The following is an 18160-nucleotide window of genomic DNA, read 5'->3' as shown; positions in this document are numbered from 1 at the left end:
TACTCCTGGTTTCTTCTAGTAAGAAGCTGAAGAGGGTGGCAGGCATCCTGGCTCAGGAACCAGTAGTGCAGTGGGGTCGAATGTGTGGAGGGTTTAGTGGGCCAGCAGCAACTTTTGGAGAAAAGAAGGAAAGGTTCCAGTACTTGGAAAGAAATGTGCATGCTCTCTTAACCATGGAGGACTCTGGCTCTCCGAGGTGACGCTTAAGATGGCGTATGGTCACCTGTTTAAAGTCTGTAACTGCTTGTAAGAAAAGCTGAGATAGTTTCCTGCGGGCAGAGATCAAGATCGGCTCACATTTCTTTGCCTTCCCCCCAGTTCCCAACATAATGCGAAGTGCTCCAACCATTTACTAAATAATTCCGGTCTCGCGCCCTGACTGTCCAGCAGAGGCCGCTCTGAGCCGGGGCTCGGGGGACCTGAGCGCAGGGGGTGGCCCTGTCATTGCCGCTGGGCCGGGTGGGAGGGGTTTCGCGGTGGCGGGTGCGGCCGCGGAGGCGGCCCGGGACTTCGGCGGCTAGGATGGAGCAGAAGCGCGCCGGTCGCCGCAGGGCACGCAGTTGACGGAGCCGCGCCGCGCTCGCCTCACCTCCCAGTCTGCAGCCTAAGCCGGCCAGGGAGTGCACGCCTTCGCGTTCCCATCGCAGCCGCGGGGCAGAGAAGGAGCCGCACGCGTCCGCTGCTCTCTGTCAGTCCCGGCCAACTCTCCTGCCTCCCGCGTCGGGCTCGGCACCAAGCACCAGGGTACCATGGTCTGCAAGATTCTCTTCGCCCTTTGCATCTTCACGGCAGGTACTTCAGGGCGCCGTCCGGGGCCTGGGGCTGAAGCGGGGAGACCCGGGAAGTAAGTCGTGGCGCGGGAGAGGCTGTAGTGGTGAGTGCTGCTGCCGGGGGTGTGCGCAGGTATGTGCGCATTTGGATTTGGGGCGATGTGCGTCTTTAGAGATCCTGGGCCCTGGGGGAAGAAGGGGATGACAGGGTCCTTCCTGCCGCAGCCTGCTCCCTCACAAACTCCAGCTTTGTGGAACAGGTGGCTGCGCGGCGCGATCGAACCCCGGGTGGGCGACACTAGCTGCGTCTAGAGGCTTATCGTTCCTTGCCAGCGTCTCCGGGAGCAGCTTACAGTCTGCCAGAGCCTGCGACCGAACTTCTTGGTGCTCTTCGGCCGGAGGAGGGATGAAAAAGTTGGGAGTAAGGGGAGGAAGAAATCACAACGGGAGGGCTTCGCCAGTGGCTGAGCGGCAGCAGGGCGAGATTTGGCGGTCTCTGGTCTCCAGCGTCCTTTCCAAATTACGCTTGCGGATGATGCTGCACTAACAGCCCCACTGGCGGCGGCCCCCGCCGGGCTCAGGCTCCTATCACCGCTGGCAGTTTGCACGTCTAGCCTGTGGCCCGGAGCCTGCAAAAAATGGTCCGTGTGGAAAAATTAATAACTTGGCTAGAACTAGAATCTTCTTCCTCTCCACACACACACACACACGCACGCACACACGCAGTCGCCGGGGACCGCTTCCCTACGCGCGCTGCCCGGGTCTCTGGACACGGACCGTGGCGGCTTCTGGAAAGAGGAAGCAGGGAAGCAGGAAGACTCAGTTCTCGGTGTGGTGGGTACCAGGGAGAGAATCAGAGTAACTCTTTGAGTCTAGAGTTCTGGGACCTAGTTTTCCAGACAATACAGCCCCGACATGGGACAGCAGATCATGGGTAAGGTCATGTATAAGGCATTAATAGGAAAAGTAGCCAGAGTTGCGAGGACCCTGACAAGTTGAGAATGATCAAAAGTCACAGAGCAGAAGCTGATTTGGTACGTGCTGTAGGGTCGCTATGAGTCGGAATCAACTCGAAGGCGACGGGTTTGGTAGTCAGTGTATCCTCCCCCCGCCCCCCGCCCCAGCCCCCAAATCCTTCATGATCTCTTGAAATGAAGCTTGGGATGTCATGGCAGTTCACAAAAGATAATACGGTTTTAAGGAATAGTTTCCCAACTTGAGGCAATTTACTGAACGTCTGTGGACTCGAAGGCAACAGGTTTTTTCGACTGAGAAAACTCCTTTTTCTCTCTGGTCTGTGCACGGTTTGGAGACGCGTCAGCTGACGGTAGTTCACACACAAACCCTCTCCGCGCGCGGGAAGGCTTTGGCTGAGCAACCGCGGACCAGGTTCCGAGCGCCTGGATCCCGGTAGGTGAAACGGCCGCATCCCAGGCCCAGGATTGTGGTTCGTTCGTGGTAATTTATGTAATCGTCGAAGCAAGAGATGTTTACGAATGAGAAAATCTTGAGTGAGCCAGCAGAACCAGAAAATAGATTTGCTTTTATTAAATGATTATCCTTTTTTCTTTTAAACAGCTCTGCCACTGGGAAAACCGGGATTAATCCTAACAGGAGTGTATTATAGCGTTTTTCATCCCCCCTAAGGAGCACTTTAAGGAGCACAAGATGATGTGTGTGTGTGTGTGTGTGTGTGTGTGCACGCGCGCACACACACACGCGCACGCGCGTAGACACAGAACAACAGTCTTCGACTTAGCTCCTCTCTTTCAGGGCAGGAAGATTGCTCTTGCCCATAGCCAGAGTTAGGGGAATGATGGGTCAAGGGCCTGCTGAGCAGCCCCACCCTCACTCACTCACAGGTGTGCTGAAATCAGAGCCAAGAGGGTTATGGCCTCCCAGATCTGGGGCTTGGATGACCCGAAGGACATACTGCCTCTCTTCCTTAGTTATGTTTCTATGTACTATCCTGTGTGGAAGGAAGAGGATGAAGCTAATGGAAGCTTCTTTTTTTCCCTCTGGAGTGTGTACCTCTAAAGGTGGCTTTAGGGGTCAGTTGTTAGAGTTACTTGCAGTAAATTGTCCAAATAAATAATATATAAAATGGCATAAATACCTCATGAGATTCTTTGCACCTCAAAGTGGGTTTTTGAGTTTTTTTTTTTTTAAGAATCAGAAATAGTATTTGTCCAGAAAGAATAGATGTGTTGGTAAAGGAGAGAGCAGCAGGGAGGCTTGAAATGACAGCAGCAGGCATGTTTCAGCAGCTCATCCTCCAGCTCCCTCCACAAGCTCTAGACAGTTTCACCAGGCTGTTTCTTCCTTCCCTTTTTCTCCCCCAGTTTAGGGGCTTCAGGAAAATATCCGTAAAACAGTTAAGGTAATACTTCCTTGAGCCAGAAAGAAGGTTACCAAATAAACCCATTGGCATCGAGTTGATTAGCGATCCTATAGGAGAGAGTAGAACTGCCCCAATAGTTTCCAAGGAGTAGCTGATGAATTCAAACTGCCAACCTTTTGGCTAGCAGCCTGAGCTCTTAACCACAGTGCCACTAGAAAGAATGTCAGGGAACCTTTTCTTAGCTTAACAAACTCTCTCAATACGTCCATAGCATTTCCTTGAGCCTGTATAATGGTCACTTGAAAATATTTGTGCATTGTTAATAGCCTAAGAAAGGAAAGTCTTCACGTTTATACCCTGTACATACAAAATGGGTAAGAGAGAAACCTTGTACTGTCTATAGTTCTCTCAAAGTTAATTGTGGTAGAAAGCTAATGTGGTTATTTTACAACCCATTCCCAAACACCCTTTATGCCAGTGCAAGGTATACAGGAATACCGCCTCCAAAGTAAAATACAGGACAGAAGTTCTAAGGTTTGGCACCAGACTGACAAGGGAGGGAGGGTGGGCAGACCACTGGATAAATTTGCTTTTTCTCCCTTTCCCACTCTTCTCTAGATTCTCTCCTTTTGTTCATACCACAATCATTGCTGCCCTCCGTGGAGTCTAGGGCCCAATTTATTGAGATATCTGAGATATACTGAGTCTTTCAAAAAGCCTTTTCTAAACACTCAAGGAGGACAAAAGGGAAACAAACATAGGTTACAGAAGCACAAACCCCACTTCTCTTGTCCTGGGTTCTGCCCTCTCTGTCCCCGGTCTGACCCCAAGGAGGACATTTCATTCCATCCCATTACCCAGGCACTCTGTGCTCTCCTTCCTGGTCCCTTGGTGATCAAGAGCAAAGAGCTACTTTCCTAGTTGGCCACCCAGTTTGGGATCCTATTTGTGTTCTGAAACTCTCAGACACCTCTTCTCCAAGTGACTGACATTTGAAGTGCCCTTATCGAAGGAAGACCCTGCTCTACACATTTAAGGCTGTTTATGTTAGTTCTGTTGCCTCATCACAAAAATATCTGGTAAGCAAAACGGCACACCCATTTACAGGAACAGTGAGGTTGCCTATGGAGTATTAGGTTCAGAGGTGAAGGATTGCTTGCATTCCTTTGGCTTGATTAATTCCTGTTCATTTAGACTCAGAGGTCACAGTCAAGTAAAGGTTACCTGCTTGCCATGAAACCAGACCTAAGGGGATGGAAGCTCTCCATTGTCATCCGATGTGTTTACAGAAGCAATGCTTGGTATTGGCAACCATGTAGACCCTGCAGCTAGATTGCTTAGGCACAAATCTAAGCGTTCTTATTTACTGATCACCCTGATCTTGTTGTTAGGCTCCGTCAAGTGAATTCCAACTCACAGTGACTCTGTGTACAACAAAGGAAATACTGCCCAGTCCCCCGCCATCCTCAGAATTGTTGCTATGTTTGAGCCCATCGTTGCAGCTGCTGTGTCAGTCCATCTCGTTTAGGGTCTTCCTCTTTTTCGCTGACCCTCTACTTTACCAAGCATGATGTCCTTCTCCAGGAACTGGTCCATCCTGATAACATGTCCAAAGTATGTGAGATGTAGTCTCGCCATCCTTGCTTCTAAGGAGCGTTCTGGCTGCACTTCCTCCGAGACAGATTTGTTCGTTCTTCTGGCAGGTGGTCCATGGTATATTCAATATTCTTAGCCAGGGCTATAATTCAAAGGCATCAACTCTTCTTCAGTCTTCCTTATTCATTGCCCAGCTTTCTCATTTATACGAGGCAATTGAAAACACTATGGCTTGGGTCAGGTGCACCTTAGTCCCCAAGGGATGTCTTTGCTTTTTAACACTTTAAAGAGGTCTTTGGCAGCGGATTTGCCCGATGCAATATGTCATTTGATTTCCTGACTGCTGCTTCCATGGGTGTTGATTGTGGATCCCAGTAACACATAGTCCTTGACAACTTCACTATCTTCTCCCTTTATCGTGATGTTGCTTATTGGTCCAGTTGTGAGGATTTTTGTTTTCTTTATGTATAACCTCATAAGGTTGCTCGAAGGCATCATTCTAAAGGATTTCGAACAGTGCTTGGGGCTTACTAAGGACTCAATAAGTGTTAGGTATTGTTGTTGCTTTATTCTTATTACAAGTTTACTGTACTCTGCTCTGATTAGGTCATACTCTTCCGAAGCAGAATATATGTGTTGGCGCTTTTAGACTATGTAAATTAAAGATCTCAAATAATATTCAGGTGCAGTGCCAGCCGTTCTGGCAAACCCTAATGTGCAAATTAAGAAAATATTCAGCTGAGCCTACTAAATGCCTAATTTGAAAAGATTAGTAATGGGCCAGGTCAGATTTAGCACAACAGTCCAAAAAACGCTCAGAAACAAATAGAAGTAAAGTCTAACCAAGAACTTTACTTCTTCCACAGAGCCTTTTGCAAAATGGTGTGTTTCAAAAGCCCGACTCAGCTAAACCTTAAGGTCAGGTTCTCGGAGACACAAACTTTTGGGTAGCTCAAATCAAACAAATTAGAAAAAGATAGATCATGGTATGTGAATAATCCAGAGTGGTTCTCTCCAGAGCCCAGAATCATTAATAATTGCCAAACCTCTAATTTATCTTGAGGATTTGGGCCTGGTCTAATTGTGCTTGTGTTTTCATGAGGAAAATATTGGCCAAGTATTTACACTGTTTAAGCAGACTTTCTGAAGCAATAATTCCCACCCCCTGCCCCAGGAGGAGGGGTACACCATCCACTGGAAACAACGGAGAGTGACAGTTGAAAAATATTTTGAAAAGGGATTGACTCCCTTAACACCCAAGTGAAAAGAATCCTTCTGCCATCCATCGAAGTTACAGAAGTTTGCTTCCTTTTGAAAGTATCCACCACTGAAATTGGATGTGGTAGCTCAGGAATCAAATATTTGCCTTGTTAACGAGACGTCAAATGAAACAGTTGCTTGAAGAATAAATGTTTCATTTAGAAGGCACTGCAGTTTTAAAGGAGGTACACAGGTGGCGAGGATCTGCCTTATCCCGTGATTGCTTTTCACTTGGAGATGCAAAGCTACTAGGTTATCAACCAGTGAACGCTCAAGCAGAGTGATGATAAAACTACACTGATTTGTGTATGTAGCTCACAACATTACTTTTTAGCCACACTTCTAATTATTTAAAAGACAGGGTTTGATGTAATACCAGATGCTCTGATGTGTGCATCTTTAAATGTTCATCACCCACCCTTTACACCAGCATAGGCCATTTCTTTCACCTGTTTTAATGCCATTTATGAATCTTAAGACCTTTGCCATTTTACAAGTAATAAAAAAAAAAAAAATTTGCCACCCAGTCAATTCCGACTTGTAGCGACCCTATAAGACACAGTAGAACTGCCCCATAGTGTTTCCAAGGAGTGGCTGGTGGATTCAAACTGCTGACCTTTTGGTTAGCAGCTGAAGGCTTAACCATTGCACCACCAGGGCTCCTTACAAGTAATAGAAATCATTAAAATAAGATAGACAATTATAGAATTATCTTCATCTATGTTTCTCATTGGTGCAGCGTATATAATATCAGTTGGAAACTAGCTGTTTTAATTTTCCTTTGGGTTGGGTTGCCACATTTAGCAAACAAAAATACACAGTACCCCATCAAATTTGAATTTCAAATAAACAAATTTTTTTTTAAGCCAACTGTGTCCTATGTGGTATTTGGGACATGCTTAGATTAAAAAAAAAAAAAATTCTTAGTTGTTTATCTTAAATTCTGATTTAACTGGGTGTCTTATATTTTATTTGGCAAGTCTACCATTGACCTTTCATCTGTGCAATGGATTAGAGGCAGGATTTGCTTTATTTCGCCCCCTGTCTGGCCAGACTTTAGTTGCCCTGCAGTATTCCATTAAAAGCCATGTATTCACGGGAAGACATGAAGATTTAAGAGCAGCTCTTTTTTTTTTTCTTTCTTAGGTAGCAACCACATGGATTAGGATTCAGAGGTAGGTCTCACACCAGTGAAATACTTAGAAAATGACTGCATATCCTTTAGTTGTGCCCTGTTGTGTGTTTCCGAACAATTGGTGGGATTACTGTAGCCACCCCGAGGCTACATTAGCCAACCCCTATTGACCCTTCCTTTTTTAAAAAAACTGAGAAGGTTTTAAATGCTAGCAGTGTTGTTGCATAGGAGCTAGAACTAGAAGCCTTCTAGAATCCAGTTGGCAGCTGATTCAAAAAGAAAGTTACAGAATAGCTTTGGATTTTAATGATCTCTTTTGTGCCAGGATCTTAAAACATCTCACAAATATTAATTATATAAGGTTTACATAATTCCTGCTTGATAGTTCTCTTGGTATCGCTTGAAAGCTGTGGCTTTTTAGATCCTGAAGCTACATATTAGACAGGATTTTAAGGCAGATAGAAAAAAACAAAATCCTTTAAGCAATTGAACTGTGGTGGAAATTTGCACCTTTTATACCTAAGGCAAAATCTGAACAAGTAACTGTAATTAAATGGAAAAGAAAAAATTGTGGGAAGTTACCAGGTGTAATATTTAGAAAACATGTCTATTCGATACAAAATAAGGCAAGTGGTGGAATACAACTTTGATGATATTATCTTCCACTTACATTCCAAATTCTGACATCTGATTTTATTTTCCATCAGGGAGGAAATAAGGACATGAGAACCTTACTTCAGGTGTTGAATGAACATGAAAGGAATTAGAGGAGAGAATTTTTTGTTGGTTGATTATTATTTATTTTTGGCCATGATTGTAAACTTAGAGCTACCATCCAAACTTCCCACTGGTTGTTGTTGGGTGCCCTCTAGTTGATTCTGACTCGTAGCAACCCTGTAAGACAGAGTAGAACTGCCCAATAGGGTTTCCTAGGCTGTCAGTCTTTACAGGAACAGATAGCTAGGTCTTTTCTTCTATGAAGGAGCTGGTGGGTGTGAACTTCCCACATTCCTATTAGCAGTTGTGTTTTAGCCATTGAACCACCAGGGCTCCTTTCCTATTGGTTAGAACATATTGTATTTCCTCATAAAAAGCAAATCTGTTGCTGTCCAGTTGGTTCTGACTCATAGTGACCCTATAGGACAGAGTAGAACTGCCCTCTAGGGTTTCCAAGGAGCAGCTGGTGGATTCAACCTGCTGACCTTTTGGTTAGCAGCTGAACACTTACCCACCGCACCACCAGGGCCCCTATTTCCTTATATAAGGTTATTAAAACAAGTGAAATGTTACCTTTTGAATTATGGCATTCTTGCCAGCTTGGGTAGTCCAGAGTTACAACATTCTGTCGAGTTACTATGTCATATTATGAGAAGACTTTTGTACATCTCAGAATTAGAAATTGAGAGGACCTCATTGCCACTTGCTCATCAGAGGGTGCTAAGAGGCAGAAGAAATCTGGTGGGCTGCACATCTCTTTCTTGGCCTGGAAAAGAGGCAAGTTACTGAACTTCTTTTCCCAGAGAGGCTCTACCTGAAGCCTTCCACATCTCCATCAATGGCAACTCCAACTTTCTGGTTGTGCAGGCCAAAAACCAGTGTCGCTGGCTTCTTTATGGTATGCGGTGGCTGGTTTCTCTATCTGGAATTCCACATGGCTAATTCTCTCACCTCCTTAAAACCTTTGTTTAAATGTCACCTTCTCAGTGACACTTACCCTGACCAACATTTTAGAATTGCAGTCTGTTCCACCGGCCAACACCACATTTCCAATGACCCTTATCTGGCTCTTGACTCTTGGCTCTACTCTGTCTCTAATGTCTATCTCCTCCCCCCACCCACCCAACCCCTAGCTAAAGCATAACTCCAAGAGGACAGGGATTTTGTCTTTGGTCTACTGTGGCATTCCCAGTGCTGGCAAAGTGTGTGGCACATAGAGGGTACTCAAAATATATTTGTGGAATAATTAAATACACTTTTGAGGACTGGCAAATTGGACTTAATTCAAATTTTGCCTTAGATCGTCCAAAAATCAGGTGCTTATGTCTAGTGTTTCTAAATAGCTTTAAAATAAAATGAGTCAGGCTTTTAGTCTTCACTGAAGATTATAAAAGCTAAACTTTAAAATCAGCTGTTTCCAAGCTGTGCACATAGAAAACACTTTTTTTTCTTTGCCATAGATAAACAACAAACAAAACCCAGTGCCGTCGAATCGATTCCGACTCATAGCGACCCTACAGGACAGAGTAGAATTGCCCCATAGAGTTTCGAAGGAGCGCCTGGTAGATTCGAACTGCCATAAAGTGATATCACTGCCATAAAGTGATATCTGCCATAGATATCACTTTAAAATAGCTGAAACTTATTAAACTCTTTGGCCAATTAAGAAAATGTCACCTTTGAGCTCAAGTAGAGAAGATTTGAACACTATTTGAACACTTTTGAGAATTTTCCGAATAACTAAAAAATAGCCTGATGATGAAAAGTGCTTTGAGACTAAGGGGGACGTTTGTGAAAGTTGAGTAATTTGAGACGTTGAGAGTTGGTGGTGTTAGTAGCTAATAAGTTCAAGAAGAAAATGAGGGTTTTCTTGGCCTTATAGACTGCATTTTTCTGTCCTTGGTGATTCTGAAATATGAATAATGTTTCAGCTCAAGCAGTCACCAGTAGTGATGGTAAAGTCCTGACTCATATCGGACCCTCTATAGGGAACTTTGTTATCAACCCTGCGGGGCTGACACCCCTGGACGTGGCTGGTGTTAAAGTCACCCATGCTGGCCTACCGCCCAGATTCTTCATCCCACTCATGGTACTTTCTGGCTTACTCAAAATAGGGAAGTTCAGTTATTAAGTAGCTGTCAACAAGAACATGAGTTTAAAAATAACAACATACTGGTCTTGAAGCCTTAGGGATCATGGCAAAATTTAAGATTATATCAACTTGAAGAGCAACCTTTGAACAAGCCACAGAAGGGTAGAAAGGACACTTATATTAAAAATAGATGCCTTGCTTGTTCTGTGAGGTCCATATGTTCATTCCTGAAGGCATTTTACTACCTTGAAGGACAGCAGCAATGACTGTCAAACAGAGTGGTGGCAAAGGATGATAATCCTGACCTTCTGCTGAAGACCACCACGGAAGTGTCTGTGTTGTAAGTGTGACGCTGGAGGGCAGGTGACCATTCTGCCACCTCGCCTCCCACGGGAGATACTACGTTCCCTGATTACAATGAAGGCCGGGAACACACACCAACAAAAGAAGGCTTGAGATGCCCAAAATCTCAATGGCCAAGTGTGACTGCCAGAAGAGGGAAAATGAGTGTATCTCACGAAGAACAGAGAGTTCGGCAGTTTCACAGAAAGAGGGGAAATGTGGTTTTGGAGATTAAAAAAATTACAGCCAATTTTTGGTAATTTTTTTTTTAATGTCTCTTGGTAAGTGACAGTTTTTTCTTGTTTTATAATAGTTTTCAAACTTCCAGTTAAGGGGTGATTTTTTAATTTATTTTTATTATGGGAACTATAAATATACACGGAAGTACAAAGGAATGTACTTATCACCCAGCTAAAACTCAGCACCACTCATGTTTCATCTAAAACCCCACCCCCTCCTGCTTTATCCCCAGTGCTTCATTGTGAAACAAATCTCAGATTAGTAGAACTACACTCCATATGGTTTTAAATGGCTGATTTTTCACCAGGCTTTTCTGGTAAATGGCTGGTAAATCACCAGGCTTTTCTTCCAAGGTGCCTCTGGGTGGACTCCAACCTCCAACCTCTTGCTTAGCAGCCAAGCACATTAGCACTTTGCGCCACCCAGAGACTCCATGGGGTCTCTGTGAGTCAGCAACTGCTCTCTCCTTTGTTAATCACAATACTGTCATCCCTCCTGAAACATTAATTCCTTAATAAGATCAAGCTGCTGTTCAAATTTCCCCCATTTTCTCATTTTTCAAACAATTGGATTGTACAAATAGGATCCAAGCACTGTCTCTTAAGTTTCTTTTGATCTATGATATCCTGTCCCTCTTTTTCTTTTTTGTAATTTTGTTGTTGATGTCATCAAGTCCTTTGCCTATATTTTCTTACATATTGAAGTTTGTTAGTTGCAACCTTGTAGTGTTACTTAAACCATCCCTTTGCTCCCTGTATTTCCTGAAAATCTAGGGACTTTACCTGATTTATTGTTGTTGTTAAGAGCTGCTTTTAATAGTAATAAATTGGAAACAATGAAAATGTCTAACAGTAGAGTGGTAGATAAACTAATCTACATTCCTACCTGGCAAAACACTAAGGAACTTAAAAGAATGAGGTGGTTCATAATGTACTGGCTTGTAAAAATGGTTACATTATATTGAGTGAAAAACCAAGCTCCAGAATAAAATGTACATTTAATGAAACATTTAAAACAGGTGTATGTGTGTGCCTGCTGAAAAAAAAGCGGGGGGCGGGGGGGGGACGGGTTGGAATAATATGGTGGTTACCTCTGGCAAGTTAGTTTGGGGTCAGTCTCACTTTTACCCTCCATGCTTTTACACTGCCTGCATTTTTTAATAGCTTGTGTTGCCTTTGCAATTAAAACAGTAATGATACTATGAACATCTATTCTTAATCCCCCTTTATCAACAGTTAATGTGGCTCTAGTTACTGCTACATGGCTATTTCAATCCTCAAAATCTTGATTAAAAAGTCATTCTGATGGAGCCCTCAAAGATAAGATCTTACAGAACCAAATGACCTCAGAAAGGTTTACAGGGCTTCACTGACGTCATGGGCATGAAGGGTTCTGGGAAAGAATTGACTTGAAGTAATATTACATTTTCTAAAACCAGAGTGCTGTATAAATTGTTGATCAGAGTGACCATCTCGGGTAGTATTTTAAGAGGGCCTGGGCTAACCAATGAGTATTTAAGGTTCTTTTAGTTTTTAATCTCTTCAGTGTTTGTCACTTATAGAAGCAATTTCTTAATTCATTATTCTAGGCTTTTCTAAAATGAAATTTGTCAACTTAGATAGCAAATAAGAAAACCAGAACTCTGAAAAATTGTTTGGTTTTCTTTTGGCAACATTAAATTTGTTCTATCATCTCTTAAATAAAATAATCGATAAGATGTGGTTTAAGCAAACTTTGGAGGATCTGTTTTTAATGCTGAGGAAGAACATTCTGAAAACTAAGGCTCTTGACATGACTGGGACTTTTGGCTAGGGTCTAGGCCAAATCCCTTCTTGTCCTAAGTGACTCCATTTTGTGTTTTTAAAGACAGCTCTGCCAGGTAATGCAGCCTGTTACCTACCTTGAAGCAAGTAAGTTCTAGTTATAACAAGACTACAGAAAAGTGTAGTTTTGTTATAATTAGAAATGACCTACGGTTTAAGAGCAACTTGTACAGGTGGCTAAGTCAATTCTCAGAAAATGCCTACTTGGCTCCCCTTAAAAAAATATTTTTCTAACCCGGAAAATTGTAAGTGCCTGGGCCCTTACAAAGCCCTGTACTTTTCCATAACCTAATTCTAGCCCCCCTCTAAGCTCTGTAAATATCAACCAATCACAAATATTTTCGATATACCCTTCTACTTGTCTTTGTAAGTCTCTGTACATGAACAGCTCCTTGGAGCACTTTGTCAAGGGCTTCTTGACTTTGTGTTTCCCTGTTTTGCAAAATGCCTTTTTTGCAATAATAAAACTCTTTTTGTAAATTTTAAACAGACTTGTAGTTTTTTCATTACTACAGTACACATTGGCATTATCAGAGAACAATGGGAGTGTGACTAGGGAGAGATCTAGAGCCACTAGGACTGAAAGAGGTTATGACGTGATTTAGGCTAACCCGTCATATTATAGATAAAGCTAGACATGCTGCAGAGAGGAAGGAGAATTCACATTTTTTATTTTTATTCTCACTAGGCATCACACATTATATTACGCTTGTTTATCTGCAACTTCATCTAGCCGTCCTAACAACCCCATGAGGTAGGCATTATTATTCCCATTTTGCAGTTCAGGTTACAGAGGTTCAGAAGTGAGTAATGAGCTCAAGACCATACAGTTGTTAAGTTACAGAGCTAGGCTTTGAACCCAGGTCTTTAATCTTTACCTACCTTTGCCGCCTCTTCCTCCACTGCCTTGGACTGCCAAATCCACTGCAAAATACTCTTGTTTAAACTTAGTCTCTAGAGTTTCTGTTAACTCTGCTGCTTTTCCATCCTTACAGCTGCAGCCATGGTTGAATACCTTATCATCTAGACTATTGCAGTAACCCCTGAATGGCAACCTTTCTCTCCTCAGAATCTCTGGCTTCTCTTTTGGACCCATTCAGGCCAAGCGAAATTGCCTGGCTTCTCCTACAAAGGAGGAGAAGCAGACCTAAACCTGCTTAAGAGCCTTGCAGATGCTCAGATCGTGGTTTCTAAGTTCCATTTCCACTGAAAGGAATAAAACCTCCTTGAAGTAGTGGCTAATTCCCTGTATAAGATGAACCTGGAATATCTTTTTATACCAGATAGCAAATACATCATCAAAGGCTAGTAGGGCTTGTCAAAAGAACTTAAAACCACTTAATGAGGCCCCCTCTGGCCAAAGATGGGACAATTTGAGCATCGACAAGGATAATAATTGTAATGGATTGAAACACATTGAATATGTTTAAACCATAAGTTCATAATGATACCAAAAACAAAATTATAATGATAACAAAAAACTTTATTGATCTCCATGGGATGATACCAAACCAACACATTATTTTGAAAAATAATAGCTAGATAGATAGAATCGGGAGCCCTGGTGGCACCGTGGTTAAGAGTTCCGCTGTTAACCAAAACGTCAGCAGTTTGAATCCACCAGCCACTCCTTGGAAACCTTGTGGGGCAGTTCTACTCTGTCCTATAGGATCACTATGATTTGGGATAGACTCGACTCGACGGCAAAGGGTTTGGTTTTAGTTTAGATAGAGTCAAGTTCTTATTCTGCCTTTATTTTATGAAGCATACCACTTGGTGACCAAATATTAGATGATGAGATGATCGTCTTTATAGAAATAATCCAGCTACCATATTTTTTACAAATAATGTGCCCATGTAAATAACGTGCCCACACATGTAACACACATAGTGCGCCTAGGGAAATAATGTGCAAGGGGGTTGCGTGGTTGGCAAAAAAGCTATACACATGATTTATTTTCATGAAAATACAGTAATAAGTGAGAAGGCACAGTGAGAAGAGAACCATGTTGTATCACCAAACAAATTAATGGATCTTGGCACTGACCATCAGTGGCTGCCAACATCATTAGGTATGAGGTAACCAGATACCATATCTCCTGATGAAATGGTCTTGTCAAAATAAAAGGAACCTACAACTGAACAAGCTTCTACATCCAATAATCGAATTACAAGAACAATAGAAGACCAAGAAAGATATTAAATAACACTGCAGGAATGAAATCAGCAAGATACAAACTATAGAAAACTCTACAGACCAAACAACTGGATTTCCGCAATGAATAAATTGCAAGGAGAAAGGAGAGAGAGAGATTGAGAGAAAGATGGAGTGGGAATTTACAGATTAAAAAGAGATTTAAGGAACATAGCAACCAATAACAACTGTGGACATTATTGGACTCTTGAATCAAACCAAAACTGTAAAAGTAAATTATGACATTTATTAAACAACTATAAATTTGAATACTGGCTTAATATCTGATGATTAAAAAAAACCCCAACCCGTTGCCGATGAGTCAATTCGGACTCATAGCGACCATGTAGGACTGAGTAGAAATGCCCCATAGGGTTTCCAAGGAGTGCCTGGAGGATTCGAACTACTCATCTTTTGGTTAGCAGCTGTAACTCTTAACCTCTACACCATGAGGGTTACCCATTTGATGATAGTAAGGTACTATTAATATTTTAAGTATGATAATGTTATAGCCCTCATGTTTCCAAAAGAGTCCTTATCTTCTAGAGATAAGAAGAAATGCAATGATGGTTAGAATTTCCTTCAAAATAATATAGGACTGGGAAAGCAGGTGGGAGTATGGAAAAAAAAAAGTGATTACAAGTTAATAACTCTTGAAACCGAGTGATAGGAACAAGGGAGTTCACTATACTCTTTTCTCCCTTTTTGTATATGATTAAATTTTTCCATTATAAAAGGTTTTACGAGGAGTCTTCCAGAACCACCACTGCTTACAGAAATAAGTCCACACTCCTTAGCAGGTGGCTTTGGGTCTGAATTAGAGGCGGAACAAAAGACAGGAGATGCAGGTAACTGTGGTGCAAGAGGGCAGAGAAGGGAGTAGGTTATTCTTGTTTGGGAAGTCTTCCCCAAAGTGGAAACACGTCACAAACCTTCAAGCCGCTATGCCTTCGCTCATGCAATCTCCTCATTCTAGAATGTTGTACCCCTCCATTCTCTGCTAACCAGGATCCTCTTCATCCTGCAAGCTCAAAATTCCCCATAAGTAGTTTGCATATGTTAGCCCAACTAGACTTTCAGTCATTAGAGAACAGGGACAGTGTCTTGGTTTGATATTGCTTTCTCCCATGTGTGAGCCCACGGTTGGTGCACAATGCTTGTAGAGCTTTGAAATCGAGGCTCAAAGATCAGGAGTCCAAGGTCTCACAGCTAGTTAGTGGCTGAACTGAGACTAAAAACTCACGTCAACTTAAGACCCCTTACTTAAGGGACCCCACAGCCCCTTTAACATTGTTCACATTGTTATCTTTAAGGAAAAAAAAAAGCATTACCATTGAGTCGATTCCATGGCAACCCTATGAGAGTAGAACTATGCTCCATGGGATTTTCAATGGTTGTAATCTTACGAAGTAAATCAACCAGGTCCTTCTTCTGCAGCACTGTTGGGTAGATTCCAACTGCCAACTTTTGGTTTAGGAGTTTGTTTGCCAGCCACATCCTCCCCCTGGTGAGTTACTTTTGTGAGCACACTTTGTTAATTTTTTTATAGCAACATGTACAAAAAAATGACAAATCAGCACTTATGAGAATACCTTGCAGGGGGAGGGCATGGTTGGCAAACAAGTGTAGAAGGTGTATGTTATTTGTGTAAAAATACAGTATTGCCATGCACCATTTATCTATTGCCATGCATGTAGAAGATCATAGGACCTTGAGGGAGTGTCCTGTGGACAAGTACATTTTGATAGAGGAAGGTGGACACGGCCTGGGTAAGAGGCTGCACAATGAGAAGCACCAAGAAAACACTGCACCCCAAAAGGCCTCACAGGAGCACTGAAAAGAGAGCTGGGAGGCAGCTGGAGATCCAGTTGGCCTGTTTCCTGTGATTGCACATCAGGAAATGAAATTTGGAAGGGCATTGTAATCAATTTCCAGACAAGATTGCTATCTTTGGGCAACCACCCTTACCTCTAGATAAATGAATCCAGTAAGGATCGTGTTTTAAAGGATCTACAATTAGAACTAAACCAGTTGCCACCAAGTCATTTCCAACTCATGGCAACCCATGTATTGCAGAGTAGAACTGTGCTCCAAAAGGTTTTCAAGGCTGTGACCTTTGGGAAGCAGACTGCCAGGCCCTTTTTCTGAGGAGCTTCTGGGTACATTAGAACGACCAACCTTTCAGTTAGCAGCTGAGTGCGCTAATGATTCACGCCACACAGGGACATCAACAGTGAGAGCTAGCCATTGTTAACCACAGGGAAGATTCCTGTAGGAAGGCGATAACCAGCACGTGTCCTCTAAAAAATTCATGTATCTGTTTGGTTTTAGACTCAGTGAGAAAGGGCACAGGTTTTATTTCTGTGTAAGTAGGTTTTCTTATTTTAACACTGGAATTCACAGTTTAACGTTTGAAATATGCTGTCAAACAGAGCCCCGACTAGCCCAATAAACATGAGTTTATGATGGCAAACATGTCCTATAAATGTGAAGGGTGGTGTCAAATAGAGGTCCTTCTCTGTGGGCTGGCCCACTTTCCATTCTCACATATCTGCTTCGGTGATAGAAACAGTGGCACAGAAGCAATTTTTATTTGGTCCTTACTTCACCAAATGGACACATTTCTTCCTTTGAACTCCAGAAAAAAACCCAGTGCCGTCGAGTCAATTCCAACTCATAGCCACCCTATAGCACAGAGTACTAGGACTCTAGAAATCTATCCTGATATCACGAACCTAGAATAAAATCAAACCGTATTTCCATCGAGTCGATTCCCACTCATGTGCAGAGTAGAACTGCTCCATAGGGATTTCAAAGCCATGACCTTTTGGAAGCAGGTAGACAGGTCCATCTTCCAAGGTGCCTCCGGGTGGGTTCACCCTACCAACCTTTCAGCTGGTAGTACGCGAGCACTTAATTGTTTGCGCCACCCAAGGGCTTCCTCAGCTTAGACGAGACGACTTAAAAGGAAGTGTGCCCTCCTGTATAGAAAGGGAAAACCTATTTTCTCAGTTACCCTAGCAGCAGAGGTTTCCAATAAGAAGTGGCCTGTCCCCAAACATTACTCCCGCAGACTGCTGTGAGCTGTTTGCTCTTTTGAGCTATGCTAACCTGCCAAGCTTGGAACAAATATAACTATGTTATCTTCACATCTGAACCATGTTCATGAAAGACTCTCCCCTACTGATAAAGAAACAGTAACTTAGTTATAAATTGCTTCTATTTAAAATAGCAGTTGCTGTCACCTCAAGTGTTTTGTTTGCTTATGTATTTATTTCTCTTGATGGTAGAAGACTGGTTGAGACTCTGTTTAAATCAAGTGTTTCTCAACCAGAAGGCTATGGGCATTTGGAAGGAGACATTTCTTTGACACATGGCGGCAGCATCTCTGGTCCCTGACCATTAAATACCAGTAGCGCCCTACAGGCCTTGGTGTCGGGTAAGGGAAAAAACAAAGGGAGGAAAAGAGGGAGGGAGGAAATGCCTTCACACATTCCCAAACTTAACAAAGCCGTTGAAAACCACTAATTTAAATTAATGAGATTTGTAATGACCCTCCTCAACATCCCCACACAGAATGGGTTGTACTAAGCAACAGCAGTCCTCCTTACTCAGCCAGTCTACCAACTGTGGGAGATCTCTAGATGGTT

The 18160-nt window shown here is 42.8% G+C and overlaps 1 protein-coding gene across 1 annotated transcript in view; it reads left to right on the top strand.

Moving 5' to 3' along the window:
• Positions 1 to 547: 547 nt before the first annotated feature.
• Positions 548 to 18160, top strand: part of PARM1 (prostate androgen-regulated mucin-like protein 1) — a 123288-nt gene continuing 105675 nt past the window's right edge. The window contains exon 1 of the mRNA XM_023553348.2: positions 548 to 792. Within this exon, the coding sequence (XP_023409116.1) occupies positions 750 to 792 (43 nt within the window). The 5' untranslated portion in view covers positions 548 to 749. The remainder of the gene's footprint in view (positions 793 to 18160) is intronic.

Source organism: Loxodonta africana, chromosome 5 (genome assembly GCF_030014295.1).
Source record: "Loxodonta africana isolate mLoxAfr1 chromosome 5, mLoxAfr1.hap2, whole genome shotgun sequence".
NCBI classification, from domain to species: domain Eukaryota; kingdom Metazoa; phylum Chordata; class Mammalia; order Proboscidea; family Elephantidae; genus Loxodonta; species Loxodonta africana.
Note: the sequence above shows the minus strand (reverse complement) of the source record. Positions and strands in the feature narration are given on the sequence as shown.